Source organism: Panthera onca, chromosome C2, assembly GCF_046562875.1.
Source record: "Panthera onca isolate mPanOnc1 chromosome C2, mPanOnc1 haplotype 2, whole genome shotgun sequence".
Lineage (NCBI taxonomy): Eukaryota > Metazoa > Chordata > Mammalia > Carnivora > Felidae > Panthera > Panthera onca.
The window spans coordinates 110,296,088-110,323,824 of record NC_138347.1 but is presented as its reverse complement, the minus strand read 5'-3'; the positions used below and the strand labels follow the sequence as shown (position 1 = coordinate 110,323,824).

General features: G+C 34.6%; 1 protein-coding gene across 1 annotated transcript in view; it reads right to left on the bottom strand.

The window, feature by feature from the left end:
* Positions 1–555: 555 nt before the first annotated feature.
* DHX36 (DEAH-box helicase 36) overlaps positions 556–27,737 on the bottom strand; it is a 50,617-nt gene continuing 23,435 nt past the window's right edge. Inside the window, exons 12-25 of the mRNA XM_060639023.3 lie at positions 27,288–27,375; positions 24,069–24,124; positions 22,609–22,673; positions 21,550–21,693; positions 19,317–19,434; positions 18,565–18,663; positions 14,273–14,446; positions 14,013–14,099; positions 12,858–12,941; positions 10,269–10,368; positions 10,081–10,171; positions 5,363–5,483; positions 4,332–4,484; positions 556–3,925 (exon numbers count right to left, since the gene is read on the bottom strand). Of these exons, the coding sequence (XP_060495006.2) occupies positions 3,740–3,925; positions 4,332–4,484; positions 5,363–5,483; positions 10,081–10,171; positions 10,269–10,368; positions 12,858–12,941; positions 14,013–14,099; positions 14,273–14,446; positions 18,565–18,663; positions 19,317–19,434; positions 21,550–21,693; positions 22,609–22,673; positions 24,069–24,124; positions 27,288–27,375 (1,566 nt within the window). The 3' untranslated portion in view covers positions 556–3,739. The remainder of the gene's footprint in view (positions 3,926–4,331; positions 4,485–5,362; positions 5,484–10,080; positions 10,172–10,268; positions 10,369–12,857; positions 12,942–14,012; positions 14,100–14,272; positions 14,447–18,564; positions 18,664–19,316; positions 19,435–21,549; positions 21,694–22,608; positions 22,674–24,068; positions 24,125–27,287; positions 27,376–27,737) is intronic.

The following is a 27,737-nucleotide window of genomic DNA, read 5'->3' as shown; positions in this document are numbered from 1 at the left end:
AACTCATTTTGTAAGGCCACCATTACCCCACAAAAAGGAAACTATAGATTGGTATCCCTAATCATTATAGAAATAAATGCAAATTAAAACCACAATGATACAGGACTCCACATCTACTGAAGGCTAACCTTAAACAACACCAATTAACAAAAATACCAAGTACTAGCAAGGATTTGAAACACTTGGAACCCCTCATATATTGCCAGTGGGAATGTAAAATAGCACACCCACTTTGGAAATCAGTTTGGCAGTTTCTTACAAAGTTAAACACACTTACCATGTGATACAACAATCTTAATCACAGGTATCTTCCTAAGAGAAATGAAAACCTTTATCTACACACAGCCTTGTATACACATGTTCACAGCAGCTTTATTTATAATAATAAAAAAAAAAATAACTGAAAGGTCCATCAACTAATCAAAGAATAAACAAACTATGGTATAACCATACAAGGCAATACAATTAAACAATATAAAAGGAACAAACTACTGACACATGCAACAACAGGACTATCTCAGAAGCATTAAGTAAAAGAAACTGGACACAAAAGACTAAATATGATTTTCCATTTATTGGAAATTCTAGAAAAGGCAAAAATAGTGACAAATAGCAGATCAATGGTTGTCAATGAGTAGGAATAGAGGCAGGGGACTGACTGCAAAGGGGAAAAGGAAAACTTAGGTGACGGGAATGTTCTATGTCAGGATTATGGTGGCAGGCATTACATGACTTTATACGTTGACAATATTCATGGGATTATATACTTGAATTGGCAAATTTTATTATATATAAAATACTTCCTTAAAGCTAAAAAAAAAAAAAAGCATGGAAATACATGAAAAGGTAACAGTGGTAACATGCTTTTCTTCATATATTCAATTCCCAAATATTCTACAAATAAGGGTTTACTGTCTTAAAATCAGAAAATATTTAAAAACAATTAGCATATTATGATTGTACCACATGATCACAATTACTTAAATATACACAAACACAGAGCTAAAAGAGTGGAAGAAAATTTATGATTTACTTTGGGTGAAGGGGTACTAAAATAAATTCATTCTAAAGCTTTTCAATAATTTCTAGCTTTTAGGGTGGACTTTGTTTTAAAAATATAGGAAGAACAGAAAATCACCTGTAACAGGTATAAACGTATCTAGAGCTTTTGCCCAAGTTAATGAATTAGGAAGCATTACATGCATTCACTTTTCAAAGACACATTTTAAAGATTACTCAGGGGTTTCTTTGTCCCCCCCACCCACCCAAGTTTCTTAGTTATTCTAGACAGAGTTCAAGAGTTCAAGAATTCTAGGTATTGCTAAGAATGGTGAGGCAAATAGATTTTTCTTTTAAATGTCTTGATTCTTTAAAACTACTAAATAACAAAGAGTACTTAGATCTGGAACAAATTTTCCACTCAGTAATATACTATTTTGTAAACAAAAGAAACAACACAAATAGCACCTTCAATCAAGATTTCCATCCTGATCAGCTGTACAGAAGACATAAATTGAGAGTGATAGTAACCGCTTTAATCTCTCTCAATCGCTGATTTAAACAATTCTTTAGGAACATTTTCCTCATTCATATGGAGATTAAATATTGGTTTGGGAACATGGAACCAATTAAGTAATAATCCCTTTTTTTTAAAGAGATTCTTTAAATGCTTTCTTCCAAGACCATTTTGGCCTACTGTGAATTTAAACTGGAGAGTAAAAGCAAGAAAAAACACACATACGCAGACATAAAAACACTCATAGAGCAAATGGGACCCAATGGTCAGGTCACCTTGAGTTTAGGGACAAAACCACAATATTGTCATAGGACTCAATGCAAGAATTCAGTAAAAGATCACTTTTGGGAGACTAGCCAAGAGAATGGACTTAGGACACAGTACATTCAAAACCTTTAGATAATAAGGATAGGTTGACACACATTCCCAGAAATGAGAGCAGTACCTGAACCAGTGCTGTTACTCAGATCACCATAGCATTATGAATAAATCCCAGTTATTATTCGATACTCTTCCTTTGGTTTCCTTACATTTATTGGAAGGCACAGTAAAGTTTGAATTTTTTAGAGTGCAGCAGGATGTTCTTTTATTTCTTTTTGCGGTATGTTCAGGTTCACTACTTTTACACCTTTTGTCAGACATGTGGTTCAAACTGTTAGATCACAAAAGAAATGGTAGAAACAGAGGCCGCAGCAAACACTCAATGATGGAGACCATGTATTTCAGTTAATATGCTTTCTGCCAAGTTATACACAATATACTACCTAAAAGTGGCTTAACTCAAAGAAGAAGGGTTTATGATATTAAAATAAGTCCACGTGCAAGGCAAATCTAGAACTGGATAATTCAGCAGCTCACTAGCATTATCAAGGACTGTAGTGATTTGTATCTTTCCACTGAGCCAACATCATTATCCCCTGGAATCCTAAAATGGCTACAGCAGTGCCAGATTCAGATAAGACAATGTCCACAGGAGAAAATTTCCTCCTCTAAATCTACTAGTGAGGAAAATCTTTCTCAGATGCCCTCTCGCAGGTCACTCGTCAGTTGCTATTGACAACACAGGTTCACATACTCATGCCTCATCAGTTACTTCTAAGAAGAATAAGACCATGCAGAACTGGCTTAACAGTCCAAGTTACCCTTGAGGAAGAGAGTCTAATACCCCTGGGCACAAGGCTATGTAGAGGGAGAACACTTGAACAGTCAAGCGAATGGGGAGGAAAAAATGGCTGTTGGATAGCAACCAACAGTATCTATCACAGTCTGATAAGGCTGAAAATATTAGCTTATCACTAGCCCTGTCACGCGAGCTTCCACTGGTTAAAGAGGGTAAAGCAGAACTCAGAACACAAAAATGAATGTAAAATGGATTGCTATAAAAAAATAAAATCCAGGGACAAATAATAACTAAGATTTAGTGAATACATTCTATGTGCCAGACACTAGTCTAGGCACTTTACATTAACATATTTGATCCTCAACAACTGTTACCTTTATTTTACAGATAAAGAAAAGAGAAAAGCCAAGTAACTTGCCCAAGGGAGCTGGTAAGTCACAGCTGAAATTTGAACTTAGGTGGTCAAGTCTAGACTCATGTTCTCAATTGCTACATTATGTTGCACCGGGTAAAGTAAAAGGGGTACAAATATATTCTAAAAAGATTTAAAAAAAAAAAAATCAAATAAGCCAAAGGATAGATGGATGTAGAAACCAAGCCAAAAAGCTAGATGAGATTTATACACTGTACATTTTATTAAATACTGGGCTTTATAACAACAGATTAATTTACCTCTAATAGAAGTTTTACTTAAAAATGTGGTTGTGTTCAAATTTTTAACCTGATACTGCTTTTTGGCTAACCATTCTGTTTTTTTACCGGTTTCTGTATTCAGTCACTATGGGCAGAAAGATTAACTTTTCTTAAAAGAACAAAGGCATTTCTCAAGTGGTACAACACTCAATATATATAAGAGCAGTCCTCCCAAAGTGTGGACATGACCACAACAGAATATATGATCAGAAGACATATTGCTTTTTATGGTATATTTATAATAGCTACAGATAACATTGTTAAATCATGCACATTACATCTTTACTACCTAATGAAGATTTCTACCTTACATATGGAAATTATTCATGTCCCGTGGTTTGGCATCTAGCCAAAAATTAAACTATGATGGAAAATGGCTGTCAAAGTTTCAGACCACCACAGAAAAGTTGTCAGCTGTAATATCCATCCTGGAATCGTGGTGGAAAGTTCCTGGGACTTGCTTTTTCCTGTGTTTTAATCAAGTCTATAATAGCTGACAGTACTGCACAGTCTCTGGATTTAGTGTCCTTCCAATCTACCGGATGGGGACTTTCGATCTTCTCTTGCAGAAGGATATCTAGTTCTTTTCTTAATTCCTAAGGTTGGAAAAATCACATATGTTCAACAACGGCAAATACACTATTAAGCGGAGTAATAAATAAAAGTGACTTTAGCTGTTACAAGGAATTTCATAAGCTATTATACATAATACTGAAATATTTAGTGAGCAACTAACTAAAGTGTGGTTATGAGTAGCCAACTAAAGTATACTCCAGTTAAAAAATTCAAACTTCAATCACACCGAGCCGTTTAGAATGGCTGGTCCATAAATACCTCAAAAAACAATTCTGAGAAACTATGCATCAACTTCTCAACACCATTTGCTCTGTTCAAATCGAGCAAGAAATGTCTAATGCAACATATATAACACTTGGGACAAAACCGCAAGATCACATGCTAACTTGCCTGCAGATTCAAAGACAATCATGTAAAGTCAGTCACCTTAACAAGATGGGCAATTCTTGCTGGAGACTGAAAGACAATCCATTCATCTACGGCAATAGTTTCCTGATCATTATCCTTCTGGATGGAAATATCACCTCCAAAGAACAAGAGACAGTATGGGGAAACCTCTGTGCAGTCATACAAGTATATCTGTAATGAGAATTAAAGCAAACTAAAATGCTCAGGAGTCTGAAAGATTATTGCCACATTAATTCACTGCCACCAGTACTAATGATATTAGTGCTTTCCTTCTAAATCAGGTGTTATCCTGCTAGTGTGATTACTGAAACTAATTTTCAGAATGTATCATTTTAAACCAGCCAGTCTTCATTAATCCAGAGAACACAGTTTTATATTTGTTTCAATTCAAATAGCACTGTTCTTTAAAAAAAATATTTCCTGAGTGACACAATGAAAACACTAATGTATCTGAAATTATTTTTATCTATATATAAACAGAATCTCACTCAATGTTCTGACCAATACTTGATACATTGAAATATCAGCAAAATTCTTTGTATGGTGTAAACCCCTATACCCGAGAATGCCAGTATTTATTCAAAACAGGCTCTGAAGGAAAACTATGCAAAGCAAGTAACTGTCCCAATTAAATAAAATACAAAGATCCATCGTGATAGACCTGCTGCACATTAAAAATATAGATTATTTTCTTCAGAGTTATAATTCGGGGCGCCTGGGTGGCTCAGTCACTTAAATGTCCAGCTCAGGTCATGATCTCAACAGTTCATGGGATTGAGACCTTCCACACCCCACAGCCACCACCTCCTGGCAGGCTCACAATGACAGGGCTGAGCATACTTGGGATTCTCTCCCTCTCTGCCCCTCCCCCACGCATGTATTTTCTCTCTCTCAAAATATATAAATAAACATTAAAAAGGAAAAGCCTTAATTCATGTCAGAAGAAAAATTTTCAGAAGAGAACAAATTTTGTTCATAATTGTGAGAAATACGCAACTGTAAAAAAGATCGATGTTCGAGGTGCATGATTATGTTAAATATTCACTTACACTACTTGTTCTCATCTTCAGGTGATAGATAAGCCAGTTGTAGTGAAATTCTGTTTGCTCCACATTAACAGATTTAGGATGAATAGCAACTAGTCCATCAGTTTTTGTGTAAACTTTGACCCTTTAAAAAAAGTTAAAATGCAATTTGTTAGACAAATTCTAGGAGATCCAAACCAATCCCAGAATCTAAAAAAAAAATTCCACAGGTGAGTTAACTTTTTGTAATATAAATTTACAAATTTGTATTTGCGAACAGAATTTTAACAAACATGGAAAAATATCAGTTAAATATGAATAACCACATGACAAACTCTTTTCTCACAGGTGTAATTACTGAACATCTTAGGTGAGGAAATATCCCTTAATTCTGTTATTCACACTATACTACTAAAAAACTAAGAATAAAATAAATATCTGAAATAATTCTAAGGTATTCAGACCAAGAGAATAGTGTATACATTTTACCATCAATCACAATACTGACAATATCCTTAATTTCCAAAATAACTTTGTAAAATGAACAATTATGGGGACCCTGGGTGGCTCAGTCGGTTAAACATCTAACTCTTAATAAGGATCTCAGCTCAGGTCATGACCTCATGTATATGGGATTGAGTGCTGAGTTGGGCTCTATGCTGACACTATGGAGCCTGTGTGGGATTCTCTCTTTGCCTTTCCCTCTACTTGTGTGCGAGCATGCATCCTCTCTCACTCTCTCTCAAAATAAACATTTTTAAAAAATAAAAAATTTCATAGGTTACACACCCAGACGAATATAAAATAAAAAATTAAGAATTGTCTTTAAAAGGGATTTTAGGTACAACTTATTTTTAAAAACCTATCCTAAAATATGTTATCAATGGTTTCTTATTCATTCAAATCCCCCAATTTCAGAATGGGAATACTTGGAATAAATGTATTTTTTTTAAATATGAAATTTATTGTCAAATTGGCTTCCATACAACACTCAGTGCTCATCCCACAGGTGCCCTCCTCAATGCCCATCACCCACTTTCCCCTGCCTCCCCACCCCCATCACCCCTCATTTATTCTCAGTTTTTTTTTTTAATTTTTTTTTCATGTTTTTATTTATTTTGGAGGCAGACAGACAGAGCATGAGCAGGGGAGAGGCAGAGAGAGAGGGAGACACAGAATCCGAAACAGGCTCCAGCCTCTGAGGTGTCAGCACAGAGCCCGACACGGGGCTCGAACTCACAGACTGCGAGATCATGACCCAAGCCGAAGTCGGACGCTTAACCAACTGAGCCACCCAGGCGCCCCTTATTCTCATTTTTTTTTCAATATATGAAGTTTATTGTCAAATTGGTTTCCATACAACACCCAGTGCTCATCCCAAAAGGTGCCCTTCTCAATACCCATCACCCACCCTCCCCTCCCTCCCACCCCCCATCAACCCTCAGTTTGTTCTCAGTTTTTAACAGTCTCTTATGCTTTGGCTCTCTTCCACTCTGACCTCTTTTTTTTTTTTTTTCCTTCCCCTCCCCCATGGGTTTCTGTTAAGTTTCTCAGGATCCACATAAGAGTGAAAACATATGGTAACTGTCTTTCTCTGTATGACTTATTTCACTTATCATAACACTCTCCAATTTCATCCACGTTGCTACAAAAGGCCATATTTCATTCTTTCTCATTGCCAAGCAGTATTCCATTGTGTATATAAACCACAATTTCTTTATCCATTCATCAGTTGATGGACATTTAGGCTCTTTCCATACTTTGGCTATTGTTTAAAGTGCTGCTATAAACATTGGGGTACAAGTGCCCTTATGCATCAGCGCTCCTGTATCCCTTGGGTAAATTCTTAGCAGTGCTATTGCTGGGTCATAGGGTAGATCTATTTTTAATTTTTTGAGGAACCTCCACACTGTTTTCCAGAGTGGCCGCACCACTCTGCATTCCCACCAAAAGCGCAAGAGGGTTCCCATCTCTCCACATCGTCTCCAGCATCTATAGTCTCCTGATTTGTTCATTTTAGCCACTCTGGCGTGAGGTGGTATCTCAGTGTGGTTTTGATTCGGATTTCCCTGATGAGGAGGGACGTTGAGCATCTTTTCATGTGCCTGTTGGCCATCTGGATGTCTTCTTTAGAGAAGTGTCTAATTAATGATTTCTGCCCATTTCTTCACTGGATTGTTTTTTGCGTGTGGCGTTTGGTAAGTTCTTTATAGATTTTGGATACTAGCCCTTTGTCTGATATGTCATTTGCAAGTATCTTTTCCCATTCTGTCGGTTGCCTTTTAGTTTTGTTGATTGTTTCCTTTGCAATGCAGAAGCTTTTTATCTTCATGCTTCTGCACTGCTAAGGAATAAAGGTATTCTGACATAGCTCTAGTCAGTCTCTCAATTTCCAGGGTCTTTCTTTGATAGTCATAAAAGTTTTACCTCAAAATACACGAGTCTTTAATCAATATTATTCAACATGGAGATGTCTGACAGTTTCTTTTGAAACAATCAATGGTAATTGCCTGTATTAAATGACAACATAAAAGCTCTTAATCCATTAATCCTTCCCATTTGTTTTTAAGAGTATCTTTCCATGGTTCTAGGAACTCATAATACTTCTAACCAAATTCATGAATCACAGTCATGAGTCCTTAGAATAAAATCAGAAATTATTCTTCCTCACCACAGCCTATTTAACCAATGCCACCCTATAACCCTACATCATGAAAGCAGCAGGGGTTGGCAAACTTTTTCTGTACAGGACCACACAGAAAATATTTTAGGCTTTGTAAGCCAGATGAGCTCCATCACAGCTACTCAAGTCTGCTGACAAAGCAGGAAAGCAGACACAGACAACATGTAAACGAAGAGGTGTGGCTGTTCCAATAAAAATTTATACCAACAAGAATTTTGGCCAAGCATGCTAAAATTGGCTGGTCCCTGGTCTAGACCAAAATAAAGCACCAATACAAACAGAACTACATTTTTTTCCGTAAATCCTTCATAGGATGGCAGAGAAATTTACAAAATGTACTTCAGAGTCTCTGTTAAGCTATCTGTAAAGACAAGAATGGATATTTTAAAAAACTGACAAAGTAATGATCTCAAAAAAGTACCTGGTTCACTTAAAGTGTAGATAATCCAGTTACAATGATTAAAATTCATGCTATCCATAACTTCCTATGGGACAATAAGGTTTTTCAAACTCTGCATACTTGACATATTAAACTGAGTAATCCTTGTCGTCGAGGCTGCCCTGGATATTAAAGGTTTAATAGCATCTCTGGCCTCTATCTACTAGATGCTAGTAGTACTGCCCCAGCTGGAACTACCCCAAATGTCACAAATAAAATGTCCCTTGGCAGGTAGTCACCCCAGTTGAGAAGCACTGCCCTAAAACAATGTCTGCACTTTAATCTGTCTTTGAGATCTTGTATTTTCATGTTTATCATCATAGGATATCCAAACTTTTTCATTTAATGTCAGTTTATTTTGTTATTGTACAGTAACTGTTTTATATGCCTTATTTATATGAGCTTAAATGCCATTATAATATGATAATATCAAATAATTTCCCCACTTTTTTTTTTGGACACCTATGTTCTTTACATCTTTTTAAAAAACATTTGGAATTACTTCCTTAGGACACAATGCTCAAATTAACGTATTCACTTATGAATCCACTGGCCAGGGACTATTTTAATGACATGACACAAGAGTCTAATGTGTCTTCATTCACACACTACTACACATCTGTGACTCAGAGTTGCTGTTTCCTCACTAGAATGAACTTATTTGCTAGGCAAAAAATATGCCTTGCAGTCTCCAATTAGTCCTGAGGCTAATTATTTGTACACATATTTAAAAGTTATACCTTATTACCTAAAACAGTGAAATCACCACAATTTACATCAAAGAGGTAAATTAGAAAATTATGTGTCTTAGAAGAGAAGAAACCCTAAAAAAGTCTTCTCTAGGTAATAGCCATCCATGCACTGTTTTTAAATGTTTATTTTTGAGAGAAACAGAGAGAGAGAGAGAGAGAGAGAACACAATCAGGGGAGGGGTAGAGAAAGGGAGACACGAATCCAAAGCAGGCTCCAGGCTCTGAGCTGTCAGCAGAGAACCTGACGTGGGGTTTGAACTCACCAACTATGACATCATGACCTGAGCAGAAGTTGGACACTTAGCCGACCGAGCCACTCAGACGCCTCTGCACTGACTTTTTTTTTTTTTTAATAGCTGGCTTACTTTCCTAATATTTACCCTAGTATTGTATTTCATTAACGTTCTTTGTGAATAATGGGTGATGGGAGAGCTGACTCCAGGTAAGTGCTATGAGGGAAAGTGATGCCTGTGTTAAATAGTTTGCATTCTCTTAAATTTATTATTTTTTTTAATCTTTATTTTTTATTTTTGAGAGAGAGAGAGAGTGCAAGCAGGGTAGGAACAGAGAGAGGGAGACATAGAATCCCAAGCAGGCTCCAGCCTCTGAGCTGTCAACACAGAGCCCGACATGGGGCTTGAACTGACAGACTGTGAGATAATGACCTGAGCCAAAGTCAGATGCTTAACTGACTGAGCCACCCAGGTGCCCCTGCATTCTCTTCAATTTAGATCAAAAGTAAAGAACAAGAACATGGCTCAAATATAAAGAAGAACAAGTTTAAAATATAAGCTCTGCTGCCATAAAGAGGATTTCAAAAGCTGAAGGAGACAATTAGAAATAATTCATAATAATCTTCAATGCTTACATTTTTCTTTTTTTACCCAAATTTAGTCGGATTTTAGCAACTTTAGGATATAAACCAGCACAGATGACAGCTTTAATTATCTTCTCATTATCTATTGGGAGTAGGAAGATAGAGGGGAAAAAAATTAAAATACAGATACAACAAACAATGCAAAAAGCAAGCTATTTTCACTGCATTTTCTTCTTTACCTGAATTTATATTAGATTTTGGATCTTTAGGATTTCTACTGCTTACAAATCCAGCTCCAAGAAGATGCTCAGCAAACTGTCCTTTCATGTTATGCAGCATCTAGGGAGCAATGGTAACAAACAGAACTAGAATACCTTTCATACAGATTTTTATAGGGGCCATACAACGTATACTCATATAAATAGCTGTAAGTTTTCCTTGCTTTATAAGACACTTGCAAAAATGTGATGTTTTAGAGCAGAGGCTGGCAAACTACAAAATTTACAAACACCTGTTTTTGTCAATAAAGTTTTACTGAAACAAAGTCACACTCGCTCAGCTATTATTTATGGTTACTTTTACACTATAATAACAGAAGTGAGTGGCTCTAACAGACACCATATGGCCTATAAGCCTAAAATATCATCTGATTTTTTAACAGAAAAGTTTTGCCTGCTATTAAGGAATAACCACTGATGTTTTAAGTATTGCTCCATTCTGCAGAAGATTCATTAACATAATTTAAAAAATGGTTCTCCACCCCATATTTTGAAAACAAACAAAACTCCCAAAAAACAGAAAAGCATAAATAAAATAATCAACATCCATATATTTCTACTACATCCATAGTTCTACTACTGAGAATTAACTGCTGTTACATACTGGCACAAAGGCTTAATGTCTGTTTTTCTGTTTTTTTGAAGAAGAAGAATCCTAATTTGAATAAAAATGATGCATGGCTCATTATAAAGCACACAAGTAATACAGGAAGTACAAATGAAATTTCCCTAACTCAGTTTAGTCAGAAGTAACCATTTACTAACTAAATAATACTGCAGACATTTACACATATATACTGACAGACGAGTTAGATAGAAATGCTATCCTAACAATGGGACAATGTATAAAAGCTATTTTAATACGAGTATTAAAATTAATTTGAGTTCAATTTTTTGGGGGTGCTGGATAATTTGAGTTCAATTTTAAAAAGTTAAATAGAAATAAAAATTAAATTGATGAATCTTAAATTTTCACAATCACAAAAGATAATAAAGGATCCTTTAAGCTTAAAATAAGAGATTATGAAACGTAAAGTTGGTCTTAAGTCTATATCCCTTTTGTGAACTACGTGACTCTGACACTCTAGACCATGTCCTGGTTTTTTTATTACCATTATTTTATACTGTTCAGAATAATAACTATTCTACTCTATTCTGTTCTGTATCTATAATTCCCAATACTGTTTTGTATTTGTTCTATATTTAAATAATATCCACACATAACACTCATTGATTTAATAGGTACTCTCCATTTCTGAAATTCTTTTTATCTCTTAATAGACAGCAATTCAATGTCTCTTTTTCAAGAACAGCTCATGGGTGTAGTATTTCAAATGCATTCTTGAATGCCTGTCCTCTGTCTTTATAGGTGAATTAATATCTTGACTGGATAGAATATTCTCAACCCTTGGATTCAGTCATCTTTTCATACATGTAGTTCATTTTATTTTCTCTATTGAAGGAAATGTTCTTGCACATATCTCTGAATACATAGTCATAATTACACCTGAATTTTCTATGGAGAGACACCTATTATCTTCATGATGGATCAGTCCTGTCTTCCTGTCTAGAAGCTTTTTACTTATTGTTTTCAATTTTTTCTTTTGTGGCTGCATCTACAAACTGTGATTACCTAGACTCTTTCTTCTAGATCAATCCTTTACAGGGATATCCATTTTGTTCCCTGTAATTCTTTTGGTCATCAATGTGTCTTCTTAGGTCAGCAGTCTTTTCATCCACTCTATTGGTTTATTTTCTTATCTTTGTTTTATTGAATTCATATTCTTCCTAAACTGTTATTTACTATGAAGCAGTTGTACAGTATTTTCTGTTGAGATATGTTGTAATCTATTCTTTTTTGACATTGATTGTTGTAACTTTGAGAACTGTCATATTTCATTTTGTTAATGTTTGCACAGCTTTTATTAGATTTGCTAGACATGCTAGATTCTTGATTCTTTTACCCCCTTGTACATTTGTTAAATGTCCAGTACCAAGGTTCCTGCCATATCACTGGAATGTACATGTAACAGGGGAACGTGAGGAATTCCTAATCTTACACTTCTCCAATTCAGTGTAGAGTCGTTATGTCTGATGTCTATCTGTCCTGTTTATTTACGATCTCTGGTTCACAAAGGCCTCCTTTCCAGTGTTTTCTTATTAAAGATAACCTACCCAAAAGTTAAGGTAAAGATACTGTTTATTATTTTAAAATAGATTTTAGGAGTATCAGCATTTTCAGGCTGAATCATCAAAACAGCAACTAGAAGGTGGGGGCAAAAAGAGTACCCAAGCTTTACTACATTTTCCTGCTATACTCTGGAATCTTGTTTCTTTTCTTAGCCATTAGCCACCTTTATGTTTATTATATTATATACCTTTGTTTTGTTGCAGTTGATTTATTTAATAAAGATTCCTTCTATTATTTTGTAAAATCATTTAACTTCATGTAACAAACTCACACCATTAACTTTTTTGCTAAAGATCTAACTATACAAAATGGATACATATAAACATATTTGGGAATCATTTCAAAACATTCACCATTACCTGCAATGTGTTTGAAGACAAAAAATATTCCCAGCAATAGTCTTTTTCATATCTGAAACCACGTCGCCTAGCATCTTCCCAGCCCTATGGGGCAAAGAAATTAAAGAAAACTATTAATATTGTTCATCAAAGCAAAGATTCTTACTAGTTTATCTTTATTTGGGTAATAACTTACTCTTCTACCAATACTTCATCTTCTTTATAAACTACTCAAAGAATTTTGAAATTCACATACTATTAAAAAAAAGCACTCCCCATGATTCTAGTTGTTAAGATATACCCACTAATGAATTTCCAGACCTTTTTTCATACAAACAAGTACAAGTTATATAACAATATACTGTGTATTTTATACAAAATGCCATCATATATATTAGGTATTAATAAAAAAGAACACTGCTGAACAAATTCTAATGCTACTGTATTGGAATATACACAAATATATATATATATATTATATATATATAATATATATATAATATATATGTATGTAAATATATATATATATAATATGTATATATAATATATATGTATGTATATGAAGTTATATACACAGACAAGGGAAGATGGGGAAAAAGAAAAGTTAATACTGGATGAGCTCAAAGAAAAAAAATACATAACTTTCCCATAATATGTGGTATAAAAATGAATCTAGAGCTACAGTAAAAAGATACTATCTCTAAAAACCTAATTACATTTAAATTTTGCAAATATGGGTGATAAATGTATTCCTCACATAAGCTTGACTTTTGGGAGGAGAAACGGTCTCTCTAAATAATGTGCATGATTAGCATAGTCATCAAAATGTTAAATCTGAATAAGTTACAGTTTATTAATAAACAGACTAAGACCACCTTTTACGAATGTCAACACAAAGATATAAATGAATATAAAATAGACTTTTAAGATAAACTGTTAATTTGTTCTACTGTTATCAAAACACAAATATAGATTTTTTTTTCCCAAAAGGGTAAATGTAATGAACTATCAAAAAATATATCATGTGCAATGTTTTTTAAATGTTCACCTAATTTTAAACACTCAGCAATTTATTCCTGATACCTATTAAATATACACATTTTAAAAACTGAGTACATCTATTATCAGCTTTTCACTTGAATGAACTGTCACAATCCAGAACAAGTCATTTTTTACCTCAAATGCATTCACAACTGTCAAATGGTCACTTTTGGTATCTTTTGCCAATTCTTTTCTTCTTGCATCTGCAATCTTTTCTTTGCCCTTAAGAAAGAAGGAAAAAAAAAAAAAAAAAAGAAAAAATAGATGAAGGCCACTTAAATTGCCCTGATGGTCAAGTGAGAAAGGCATTCGAATAAAATGCTGAAAAATGGATCTCAACAAAAACTATTCTGTGAATATAAAAACGCTTAGCCTTTTATCTGTATCTTTCTTACCAATGGAATGACAAAAGGATCTTTGAAGCTGAGACTAGCAGCAATGGTGAGTACTGGGTCTAAACAACAGAAAAGAGCTCCAAAAAGAATCATTTTTCCAATGTGTGGCTCAACTGGTAATCGTGCTAAGTGGACTCCAAGGGGTGTCAATTCTTCTTGTTTATCCAAAGCATTCTGTAAAGCACGGATTTATGTTTAAAATCAACACTGTAAAGCATCCTATTCAAAGCTATTTTAGCTTGCTTTAAAATAAACAACAGGAGAGGTCTCACTCTTAGACCCAAACGCTTTAATATTGTTTGATGCTGTTTTCTTCACCAAAACAGAATTTCTGAAGTCAGCAAAGGTTAGAAACTTACATTAAAATAGACAAATAAAATATCCACAACCTGGCCCTACTCTAAATGTTAGGAGAGAAATAAGAGAAATACCACATTAGCAATCTTTCAATCAAATAAAATCACCCCCTGGTGTTGTGGGACAAAATAAAACAAAGAAAAAAACAACTATTATATATTCGAAATATATAATGCAAAGCTTTGATTCTGGTAGTTTACATCAGACAGGAAGGCAAGAAATAATGGGCATATCCAGAACACTGAAAACTGGGGGTGGGCTACTGCTCTGATTACCTAGGTAATTTGGTCCAATCGTCCCACTGAATACAGCTAGGAAAGCTGCTTGAAGACACTGAGGAGTTAAAAAAGAAGTATAAAAATTCTAAGTATAGAATTTGGAGAATAACAGAAGTCCAGGGAGGTGAGCCCAGAACTGGTGCTTCTTTTCCTGGCAGAAGCAACATAAATCTTCGCTGGAGAAAGTTATCATCATCTTAGGTTTCAAATTTTTATCTACAAAGAGCACTATAAATGCAATGTCCAGTACACAATTAAAGTAACTAGGTACACAAAAAGATATCAACAAAAAATAAAAACCGTAACCCGTATGTATCCCATCAGAAAAGACTTCTACTAAACATTTATGGTGGAAATAACCTTAATCTTACAAAAAATTCTTTCAGAGAACAGAAAAACAAAAAACAATATATAATGCTCCCTACTTGTTTTTTTGTACCTGGCATAATCTTGGTAACAAACTGGACAGGGACATTTGGAGAAAGGAAAACTACTAAATAAACTTATGCATGAGAAACCACAGGGAGGAAAAAAAAAAAAAAGGCAAATTGAATCCCAGCAAGTTAGATTTGTTTCAGGAATGAAAGTTGGTTTAACATTTGAAAAAAAAAAAAATCAACGTAATCCAATACACAGCAAATTAAACAAGAAAAAACCCACATCATAATCTCATGAGAGGCAGAAAAGGGATTTGACAAAATCAATTATCCATGCACAATAAAAATCTTTTAGTAAACCAGAAACTTCCTTAATTTGACGGTTTCCATGAAAAAAATCTTCAACAAATACACTCAACAAATTGTTGACAGCTTTCCCTCTGAGAAAAAGAACACAAGAATGTACACTATCATACCACTTCTGCTCAAGATTGTACTATGGGTCCTAGATGATTGGAAAGGGATAAACAGAACTATTTATAGGGCCTCTAGGTGGCTTAATGGGTTAAGTGTCTGACTCCTGATTTCAATTCAAGTCATGATCTCATGATTTCGGTTTGCAAAATGGGAGCCCTGTGCTTGGGTCCGCACTGACAGCAAGGAGTCTGCTTGGGATTCTCTGCCCCTTCCCCAACCAACCATCAACAAAACTAAAAAGCAACCTACAGAATGGGAGAAAATATCTGGAAATGACATATCTGATAGAGGGTTAGTATTCAAAATATATAAAGAACTTATAAAACTCAACACCCTAAAAATGAATAATCTGATTAAAAATGGGCAGAAGACATGAACAGACATTTTTCCAAAAAATATAGATGGCTAACAGACACATGAAAAGATGCTCATCACTTGTCATTAGGGAAATACAAATAGAAACCACAATGAGATATCACCTCATGCCTGTCAGAATGGCTAAAATCAACACAAGAAACAAAAGGTGTTGGCGAAGATGTGGAGAAAGGGGAACCCTAATGATGCACTGTTGGTGGGAACCCAAACTGGTGTATCCACTGTGGAAAACAGCATGGCCATTCTTCAAAAAGTTAAAAATAGAATTACCTTACAATCCAGCAAGTGCACTACCAGGTATTCGCTCCAAGAATACAAAAATACCAATTCAAAGGGATACATGCACCCCAAATGTTTACAGCAGCACTGTCTACAATAGTTAAACTACAAAAGCAGCCCAAGTGTCCACCAACTGATGAATGGGTAAAGAAGATGTGGCATGTGGCATGCATATATATCTATATCTATATCTATATCTATACCTAGATATAGATATAGATATATATATAGGAATATTACTCAACTATAAAAAAGAATGAAATCTTGACATTTCCAAAGATGTGGATGGAGTATCATGCTAAGTGAAATAAGTCACTCAGAGAAAGACAAACACCTAATAATTTAACTCATACATAAAATTTAAGAAACCAAAGAGCATACAGAAAAGAAAAACAGAAACAAAAACAAAAAATCCCAGAGAGGCAAACCAAGAAACAGACTCTTAATTACAGAGAACAGATGGTTACCAGAGGGGAGATGGGTGGGGAGATGGGTTAAACAGGTGATGGCGATAAGGAATGCACTTGTGATGAGCACTGGGTGTCTTAAGGAAGCATAAAATCACTATATGGTACAACTGAAACTAATACTACACTGTATTTTAACTGTAATTTAAATAAAAACTTTAAAAAAGCTTTGGAATCTACTGTTGAGAGAAGGATTTGCATGGCCGTTTCAAGCAAACGGCTAAGTAAAGACTGGTTCTTAAATTCAGTTGGGAGAGAAGAAGCCACCCACTTGGGCTTCAGAGTCCAGCTGTTCTCTGGTCATCCATCTCTACCATCAACAGTAAGTTGATTCTCTGATTGCCACCTCGCTCTATTCTATTAGACGAAATAGCAGCAAAGCTCTATTCTACTAGATAAAAGCCTAGGTGGGAAGACCGGTCAGCAGTAAAACTGTACTATTTCCTAAAGTACCAGGAACCTCACTAAACCTAATACAAATTCCAACAAAGACAGATAATTAACAATGCTTTTTCATTTAAATAACTCACATTAAAACCTACTACAGTGTTCTGATGTAGGTCAAATTCTCAAAATTACCTGTATAAATGGCTTAAATAAAAATGAAATATATAAAGTACATCTTCAGAAACCTCTAACCCCACACGAATCAACAATTTTAGCAATGACAAAAATGTTCTATGTGCAATGTGACTAGAGATGCTGAATTTGTAATTTACTTCAAAATTCAAATTTAAATAGTCACATGTGACCAGTGGCTGCCTTATTGGAGAAGACAGCTTGAACCACTTTTTCTCTTCTCTGAGCATTACCTCACAGCGCCCTTCTCCTCACTCTGGGTACTAATTCATAGCCAGTCCTGTGACTCTTCTCAACATGGTCTTGTGCAGGGATGGCTACCAACTAAGTAGTCACTTGTTAAGTCACTGAAACTAGTTTCTCAAAACAATGATGTCACAGAAAGAAACTAAAGCAGAACAAAACAAAACAAAAAAATTAAGACCAAAATGTCAGGCAGGGGGATATAAAGCTCATTAGTATTCTTTCAAAAATACAAGAATTGCCTTCATAAGATGTCCACAGTCATTAAATTACTTGGATTTGAGAAAAGCTCTGAAAACATTATGGTAATCAGAAGAATCTAAGAAACCAACCAAATTCATCTGAAGAATGCAAATGAAGACAAAGACCAGTAAACTGAAAGATATAACATTTTATCTAGTTTTTTTTTTTATGTTTATTTTTGAGACAGATAAAGTAGGAGTGGGGAAGGGGCAGAGACAGAGAGAGGGAGGGAGACCAAAATCTGAAACAGGCTCCAGGCTCCGAGCTGTCAGCACAGAGAACAATGCGGGGCTTGAAATCCAGAACAGCGAGATCATGACCCAGGCTGAAGTCGGACGCTTAACCGAATGAGCCACCCAGGCGCCCCCAAAATTTTATCTAGTTTTAAAACAAGCCTACAATGAAAAAATTGTGTGGAAAGGACCCAGAATAATAAGACCATCACAAAGGTATCATTTTATAACTTTCTAATTCACGTTTCATATACCAAGCCAAAGAGTAAATCAAATTTGGCACTGTGTATTCATTGATCTACTTCATAGTAATGAGAGTAAATTTTTTAATCAGGTGGCTTACGTGCTCTAACTTAACATTTTGAAAAATAAAATAAAATTTACCAGTTCCATCAGGTGTTTTATGGAGAGTGACACCGCTTCATCTGATGGTGGATCCATTAACCTACTCAGAAAATAAGCAATTCCACCTAGCCTTAAAATCTGGGGGAAGACAAATATAATTAAACATATATCATATACTGACATTAACAGTTTAGTCATGCCTGTGTCAGTCAATTAATAAAGCATCAAACTTATACATGATTTTCACATTACTACTTTCTATCACCCACCAGCTTTATATTAATGAGAAAAGTAGCTGGTTAAAATCTCAACAAATAGGTTATTACCGATCTTTTTCAAAATAAAAAGGTTGTTTCTATCAAAATACATATAAAATGCCAAAAAATGGTGAATGGTTTATCAGACGGACAGCACCTTAAGATGTAGTAACAGTACATGTAGCTAATATTTATTTACTGAACACTTACTCACTACATGCCAGGCAATGTTCTAAAGAATTCTATATAAGCTTTATTTAAATAACTTGCCACTAGCCTGTCAGGGGAGTTAGGATTCAAACACAGGCAGCATGATCCTAGAGCAGTACATGATAAAATGTGTTTAATAAACATTTGAAGGAAGTTTAAAGACAGTTTACTAAAACACACACACACACACACACACACACACACACACACACACACGCATGATAACAATTCTTCACAGATTAATATACTACTTTCTTCTATACAAATGTTGAAAATTAGAACCCCACTCTCCATTTAGTTCCTTAACTCTCCCACCTAATTTACCTTTATTTGTAAACAAAGCTCTTCTAGAGGAGTTCTCAAAATTTCTGGCAGTTGATAGTCATCCAGAAGGCTTGCTCTAAGACCATTATATAGATGATAGCAATGACCAGGCTGCACTCTTAAAAAATAAATAAATAAAAGGAACATTACCAATGACTTTTTAGAACTCCAGAGAAAATAGCAAGCAGGGAAAATAGCCAATATCTGTATCATATGAACTACACCATAACTAACTTAATATTTCATTTTTATTAATCATACATTCCTTCTCCCCATGTATCTGAGGAACATTATCTAGATCCATTATCCCTATGTTCTAGTTTTAAGAAAGAGATGATTTCCTCCCCGCACCAATAATTTGGTTCCTTTTTACTAACTTACAGATTCCAGAATGCTGTGCTTAATAACTGCTTACTGAGGTTTACCCTCTATATGCCTTGTGAGCATTTTATGTAATAATCCTAGCATTATGTTAACCTGTCTATATTATTTAAAATCTTTAAATTTTTTTTTTTTTAAGTTTATTTATTTTTGAGACAGAGAGAGACAGAGCATGAATGGGGGAGGGTCAGAGAGACAGGGAGACACAGAATTGGAAGCAGGCTCCAGGCTCTGAGGCATCAGCCCAGAGCCCGACGCGGGGCTCGAACTCACGGACCGCAAGATCGTGACCTGAGCCGAAGTCGGACGCTTAACCGACTGAGCCACCCAGGCGCCCCTAAAACTTTTAAGTATGTGCTATTTAGTGAGCTCTCAGAGGGATTTTGGAAATGTTTTAGTTGCTGAATTTTTCTTTAGTGATATAAATGGACAGTGTTAAGGATAGACATGTAGAGGTGAGGGTATTCATATATTTTCAAACAGAATAAATATTCCTATGGGCTCTTGCTGCTAAAGGAGGGGGAGGTCCATTTTCTATAGGAATAAAAATAAATTCTAAAATTCTTAGCTATTTCTGTCACAAGTATACAAAGACCCATCATCTATTAATATAACATGCCTGTAAAAACGAAGAATGCTTCCACTGAGGACCATATAATATAGTTTGATCTGGCCTTCAAAGTAATTATTAATCAAATCAGGCTTTGGTAAAGGAATTTATTATCTGTGGACCCTACAAGGGGCTATTTTTCATTTGAATTAAACCACTGTAATTCCACAGTTAACTTCTATCAAGCTACTGCAAATGAAAATTTAGACGAAACATAATACTTCGTTTACTTTATTTCTAGAACCGTTTTATGGATCAAACCTAAGGCTAGTATGTTTACTATTCATATAAAAAAGTGTACCACAATGGTGAATACTACTTGAATTAGTATCCAGTGGTATTAAGTCTTCATGAGAAAACCTCAGTCTTAGAGATTATTCTTAGAATAAGGTATCACTTCAGCTCAAGAGCAGCAACTGCATAATCTAATAAACGGCCTACAAATTGCAGTGGGATAATCTGCAAAGATTATAGCAAGATACAGAGCTTTACTACCTACAAATGTAAAACAAAGTATTGCTGAAATTATCTAACTCTCCTTTCCTTACTTACGCCAGTTATCTGAAGATTAATGGAAATTTTTTCGTACTACCTGTAGGAGGCAAAAGAAAAACTCTCTTCTACAACTTCAGACGTGATTCTACCACTCATATGAATAAGGGTGTAAAACTTCTAGGAAGTATGTATTAAAATGAATAATAAGTGCAATTACTTGTGTTAAAGGCAAATCACTCTTTCTACCATTAAGATAGAGATATTATTTCTTATGCTACCCCCATATCAATGAGAAAACTTCCTTGTGTTTTCATTGGTAACTAATAGTGAAAAACTAGTATAGATGTAAAGCACAGGGTTAGGAGCCCAGACTGGAGCCAGACTGCCTGGGTTCAAGTTCTGACTCTGCTACTTACACAACTGTTTAACTTTTAATTTCTTTATACCTTAATTTCCATACCCTTAAAATGGGGGCAATAACCTAGTTCCTAGCATTGTTGTGAAGATTAAGCAAGTTAATATATACAAAGTGTTTAGGAGATAACATGACATTCAAATATTATTACTAGTTATGATTAGTAATTCATGCTTTTTAAAAAATGGAAACAAAATTAAATAGAATAACAAATTAACAAATAATATTAATTTTAATTAACTAGATTGAAAAATTAAAAATAGAAAACTTGGCAGATATTTTTCCAAAGAAACTATGATTAAAACAACTTACAGACAAAGGTTCCATCTTACCTTCCAGCTCGACCTTTCCTTTGTTTGGCATTAGCTTTACTAACCCACTCAGCAGACATGGTACTGATGTTGTTTTGTGTGTCAAAGTGTGTCTCTTTTATTTTTCCTCCATCTATTACATAAACTACATCATCTATGGTAATGCTGTTTGGAAAACAGATGTATGAAATATTAAAAATACATTAAAAGCACATAACCTCTAACAGGACTACAGATAGGGACTTCAAAGCATTTTTAATTAGTCATATTGATTTTGCAGTTAGGGATTTTCACCACTGTTCCCACATTCACCAACATTACAGGGATCAAGCCCCTTGTTGGGCAGGCAGCATCAGGAGCTGTAGTGGCAGTCAATTCTGCAGATGACATGAGGAATTTTTATTTGCCCATAGTCAAACTTCATAGCTTGCTTGATGACTTTTGTACCTAGCTCTGTGGGCCCAAGTTCCCACATGGTTTAATATCAGCTTCCACAGAAAAATCTGTTTCAATGAGTATAAAGACATATTAATGCTTCCAAAGGAATATAAGAAATTTTAAGGCTATTCATAACTAATTACCAAACAATACGACGACCCCCAACCAGAAAAAGGCAAAACCAAAATTGACCTCAACTCCCATGATTCCTTAAGAAGGTTTTTTTTTAATGTTTATTTTTGAGACAGAGTCACTGTGCAAGCAGGGGAGGTGCAGAGAGGCAGAGAGATAGAGAGGGAGGGAGACACAGAATTTGAGGTAGGCTCCAGGCTCTGAGCTGTCAGCACAGAGCCCATTGAAGGGCTCAAACTCACCAACTGAGAGATCATGACTTGGGCTGAAGTTGGACGCTTAACCAACTGAGCCACTAGGCACCCCAAGAAGGCTTTTTAAAAAACACTTAGAAAGGCTAAACCATTATAGGATTAGAAAGCAAACAAAAGCCTCTGCCCAACACCATGACTAAATTAACTTTAAAGACATTATGAAGTATCTTTTAGAGAGAGAAGTGTATAAGGTATGCTAATTTATGGGGCTCAAAACTCATAATCATCAGTAGTTGATATTTAAAACAATTTTTACCTAGTCTCTGCAATATTGGTAGCAATTACTATTTTCCGAACACCAGGAGGAGTTCTTTTAAATACCTGTAAGAATCAATACATCAAAACCTCAAAAGCACATTAATTTCTAAGACATCATTCTTCCAATCAGAATTACTTCAGATACTGTTCCTTTTCAACATTGCGTTCATTCCTTCACATATGCATCTAACATTTGTACACATACTTATAGGTACACATCATTTTCAATTAAACCATCATTTTCGTTAAACCAAACAAAATCTCCCAGATTTTAGAATGAACCTTATCACAAACTAAATTTCAAATGAAATAGGATTAAATTTACAGAATGTTTTTTAACAAGAACTGTAAAGCAAAATGTTTTTTTGGGTATCAAACTCTTGAGAGAGAGAGAGAGTTCAGTTTAACAATAAGAATTACGAATGATCCAAAACTCTATGGGTAAGGGACACCAATCACCCAGGCAGATGCCAAACTCAGAATGGATAGCAGCGGGCTGTACCACTACATACAAGTTTTTGAAGTCAAACTAAAAAAAATAAAATCTTCAATGGCATCCTTCACAAAGCCACCTAAGTAAAAGGAGAACTTGTGGTCAAGTACCACTTGGCTATAATGCAAAGAAATGCATACACTTATCTCTTCGTTTACATCAAAGGTAATCAACAGAAAATAGAATTTCTAATGTAGTCATATAATTTCTAGCAAAGGAATACACAGTTTACTATTAGTGTGTCAGAGTGAAAGTACTCTTCTGTCTGGTCTTTGGAACTAACAGTCCTTCACCCCTTGTCTTCACTTAGGTATGTACTCTAATTGGATTGGCTGAGGCTTACTCAGGATTAAAGAATCAGCAGAAAAGATATTAAAAGAGCCTCAATAAGAAATGCCTTGAGATTTTCTCACAAAAGGAGGGGGAAAAGTACAAGAGAGAGAGAGAGAGAGAGAGACAGACTTTCTTCTGAGCCATCTCCTTCTATCAGGGCCTGCAAACACTGCAGTCCAGAAAACTATCTTGTCTTTGAGAATGCAGTGTTGATCCTAACAAGGGACATGCCTGAACCTGACAAGAGACAAAACATTCAAAACCATAATAATATATTATTGATAAAACAGGAAATCTCATACCTACAAATACATTAATTCTGTTAAATCAAAATCTCAAACATCAAGCTGTAGTATGTCATAGATAACTGCAACCCAAACAAGTTACTGGTGAAACCAGTCTATAAACTTTTCCCTAATGCTGACAAAAGTAATTTGTTAATTACTCAGTTACTCGAGTTTTTGTGCAATTATCCCCTGAAGATTCATTTGCAAAGTTCTTAAAGAAGTGATTTTTATATGGATTACTACTTGAAAATGCACCTTCAAAAAAAATAAAAGATAATAAGCAGTCCTTAATCTGAAGCTTGCCTCAATCTGAAAGACAGAGGATGAATACATTTAACAACATACCTGTGTCTGGTTAACCGTAGGCATCAGTGAATGTAAGGGTATAATAATAAACCTGTCTGAAAATTAAAAAAGAAAAGTAAACTTTAAGATAAACAGTTGCAGAAAAGCTCCAGATTAGTTAAGCACATAATTCTTAATTTATATTACTATGTATAATCGGAGAAACTTTATTCTTTTTATTTTCTTGTTTTCTTAGTGCTCCAGTAAGTTCTTACTGACATTTTATTCTGTCAATTTATTTCACATTGATAAACATATTCCCCAAATTCCTAAAGAATGCTTAAAAGTTAGGAACAATCTTTTCAAATTATGCTAGAAAACATCATTAGTTCTATTCCCATCAGTTAACTGAACATCAAAAAATTCGCTCTAATATGAATATAAGTTTATAGACCTTGGGGGATCCTCACTATTTTAATCATATAGATAATAAGTGAATTTTTAGAGCACTTTAATGAAATTCCCATGTCCACTTTTATGTTAAAAAAATAATGAAACAGCACTGGTAAAGTGACCCACATTTTTAAATGTAATTTTGTTAGAAATGTAAAATCACATTCCTACTTTTTAAGTTTCAAAATGAAATAGTTCAACCCATTCGTGATTACTAGACAATAGGGAGAAAGTTTGGTGTAGTTATTAGTGATGGAAATAAGGGAATGTTAAAGAAGCAAGGGTAAACTTCAAGTTTAGCTATGATTACAAAAAAAATGCAACCCGACTTAAAGACTTAAATCTCTAGCAAGTATCGAGATGACTCAAGATAACTGTATTCCCCCTGCCAAAAACTATTGTTATTCAAAGGAAATATGATACTTCCCAAATCCTGATAAGGGTTACAAATCTTAAAAGGTAGTAAAAAGCTGTCAAGCAATTGATATTGCTAAAAAGATTGCTCTGAATTACTTGTCTCTGTAACACAATATGAAATGCATTAACTCGATCAATACTCAGGCCAAAAATAATTTACTTTGAGTTGGATTAGGCCTTAAGATGTAACTTCCATTTTATAAGTATAGGTAAGAAAGGATCAAATGATAATATTATGAAGACTCAGATTCAGACAAGTCTAGAAAGTCGAGGTAGGTGGACCTAGCCTAGTCTTTTCCACAAATCATTACCATGGGGAAGGTAAGGGGGATATGAAAGTGATTATGTGGAGTAAAAGACTTATCTGGCTTACAATTTTCTGTAATTTGAACTATTAGCTGTGAAAGACACTTTTGGGGGAAAATGGGAAAATCTGATTATAGACTGGATTATTAGATGATGTTAAGAATTAGATATAAAAATGGTACTATGGTTATATATTATATAGAAAAGTACATTTTTAGAGATGCATATATTTTGAGAGATAATATATGACAGCCGCAATTTATTTTAAAAAGGAAAAAATTAGATCACAAAAATAATTGCTGCATTGAAGTCATTGGTATATGTTGTTCACTGTACGATTCTCTAGTTTTCTCTAAGTTTAAATGTTTCATTACAAGTTAAAAAAAAAATCAGTAGCCAGGTAAAACAATGAAAGTAAAAACAATTCTGTTAAAGGTAACATAATTGGGGTAAAAAGAGTTTAGACTGCTGATATTGCACAACTACAGTAGTCAGTGGGAAAAAAGTCTATACTCTTATGAGAAGAAAAAAATAAGTTGATAAGCATTCAATAAATTGAGTTTCAAAATTCACCTTTAGTCAGTATAGAGTTAGACCAATTTTTTTGCCCCTTTTAACATGGTCAACAGAGTACAGCCAATCATTAAGGCTAAATTTTAAAACTATAACTTGAGAAAAAACATTCTTGTTAAACTTTGGAAAGATTTCTTTTTAAAAAGAATTGAGCAGGTGGTTAAAGTATAAATTAATACCTCCTTCCTTGAGAATTAGAAAATTAATAAAGTCAATTATAATAACCAATATCACAGCATGTAATTGTAGTGTTACATTTTGGTAGATCTTCCTTGTATTTTTCCTGGTAAATATATACACATACTCAACATTTTTTATTTGAAGTAAACTCTACACCCAACATGGGGCTTGAACTCACGACCCTGAGATCAAGAGCTGCATGCTTTACTGATTGAGCCAGCTCAGTGCCCCACACATACTCACATTTTTTAAAACTAAAAGTAGATCATACAGTAGTGTTTTTTTGGGGGGTGGGAGAGACCAACGTTAGAAGGTTCGGCCAAAAAAAGAATCCCAGTTGTTTAAAAAAACAATTCAATTGCATAGTTTAATCACAACTACACTTTTTCTATAGACAAAGGTTATCACTGAAAGTAGTTATTTCATTACAGAGAAGCCCTGATAATCAGATAAAAACATTTTCCAGCTATAGAACAGTAAACAATTTTAATTATAGAGAATGTTTTGAGGACATTACTACAATGGGATTTAACAAAGAATGAAAAATACTGCTTTACTACTGCTTTACTATTTCAGTCAATTAGATCAAAAAATTTTTAGTGTCTTGTAAAAATAAAATGTGTCAAAAGCAATTCAAGAGATTAAGTTTAGAAAATATAATTAGAATTATATAATACTAAATAGAATTTGCTTTGTATTTTACTGATTGGAAGTTAATAATTATTCCTGAAAATGTTCTGGCTGCATTTTATAGGAGAAAAATGGTCCCATATATTTCTGAGACATAAGAGATTATGTCTCTTAAACATGCTATTTAAGCGTTGGAAGCACCTATAGAATTTTTTAAAACTATAGACGTTCAAGTCACATTCTCAGATTTGGGGTGAGGATGGGGTCTGAGTATCTGAATTTTACAGAAGCACCACTAGTGACTTGTATATTCAGAACTGAGAAACGCTGGGCTAAGGGATAAATTCAACCTTATTTTCTGCCCAATTAAATGCAGCAGTGAGTGAAAAAACAAACGCAAGTACCAACATCTTAACTTTAAGGGCTCAATATTATTAGGCAAATTTAGAAAAAGGAGTAAAATATTCTCATAATACCAAATAAAGAACTTCACCATATACCTACCACCTTCATCTTGTGACCTAGAACTTTATTTTTTAAAAAAGAGAGAAAGAGATCCAACTTTTGAAAAAACCCAACCTGGGCTTAAGACCACCAAGTTCCTACAGTGAGGCAGCCTTAGACTAAGCAACGCTTCTTCAAATAAAAGAAAAAAAACACATGCTGCATATGATTTAAGTACTATTCTTAGAATTGTAATAAAATGCATTTCCATAATACCTGATTTAAACATCACTTGTGACATCAAGAGATCATGTAAAGTGCTGATATTGTCCCAGCCTGGTAGGAAGACCAGTATTGCACCATCCTATATGGAGGGGAAATAACCATTACAAAGTATCACATAACCAAACACACTAAATGTAAACTTCTGTGCACACTTAAACTAGCTTCAGAAGTTTTATTTACTGATTGTAACTAAAGAATAGAAGCTCACTCTTTTTAATGTTTATTTTGAGAGAGAGAGAGAGAGAGAGAGAGAGAGAGAGAGAGAAAGCAAGTGAGGGAGGGGCAGAGAAAGAGGGAGAGAGTTCTCTCAAAGCCCAAAGAGGTTCTGTGCTGCGTGTGGAGCCCCATGTAGGGCTCAATCTCACAAACTGAGATCATGACTTGAGCTCAAATCAAGAGTTGGATGCTTAACTGACTGAGCCACCTAGTCATCCTGAAGCT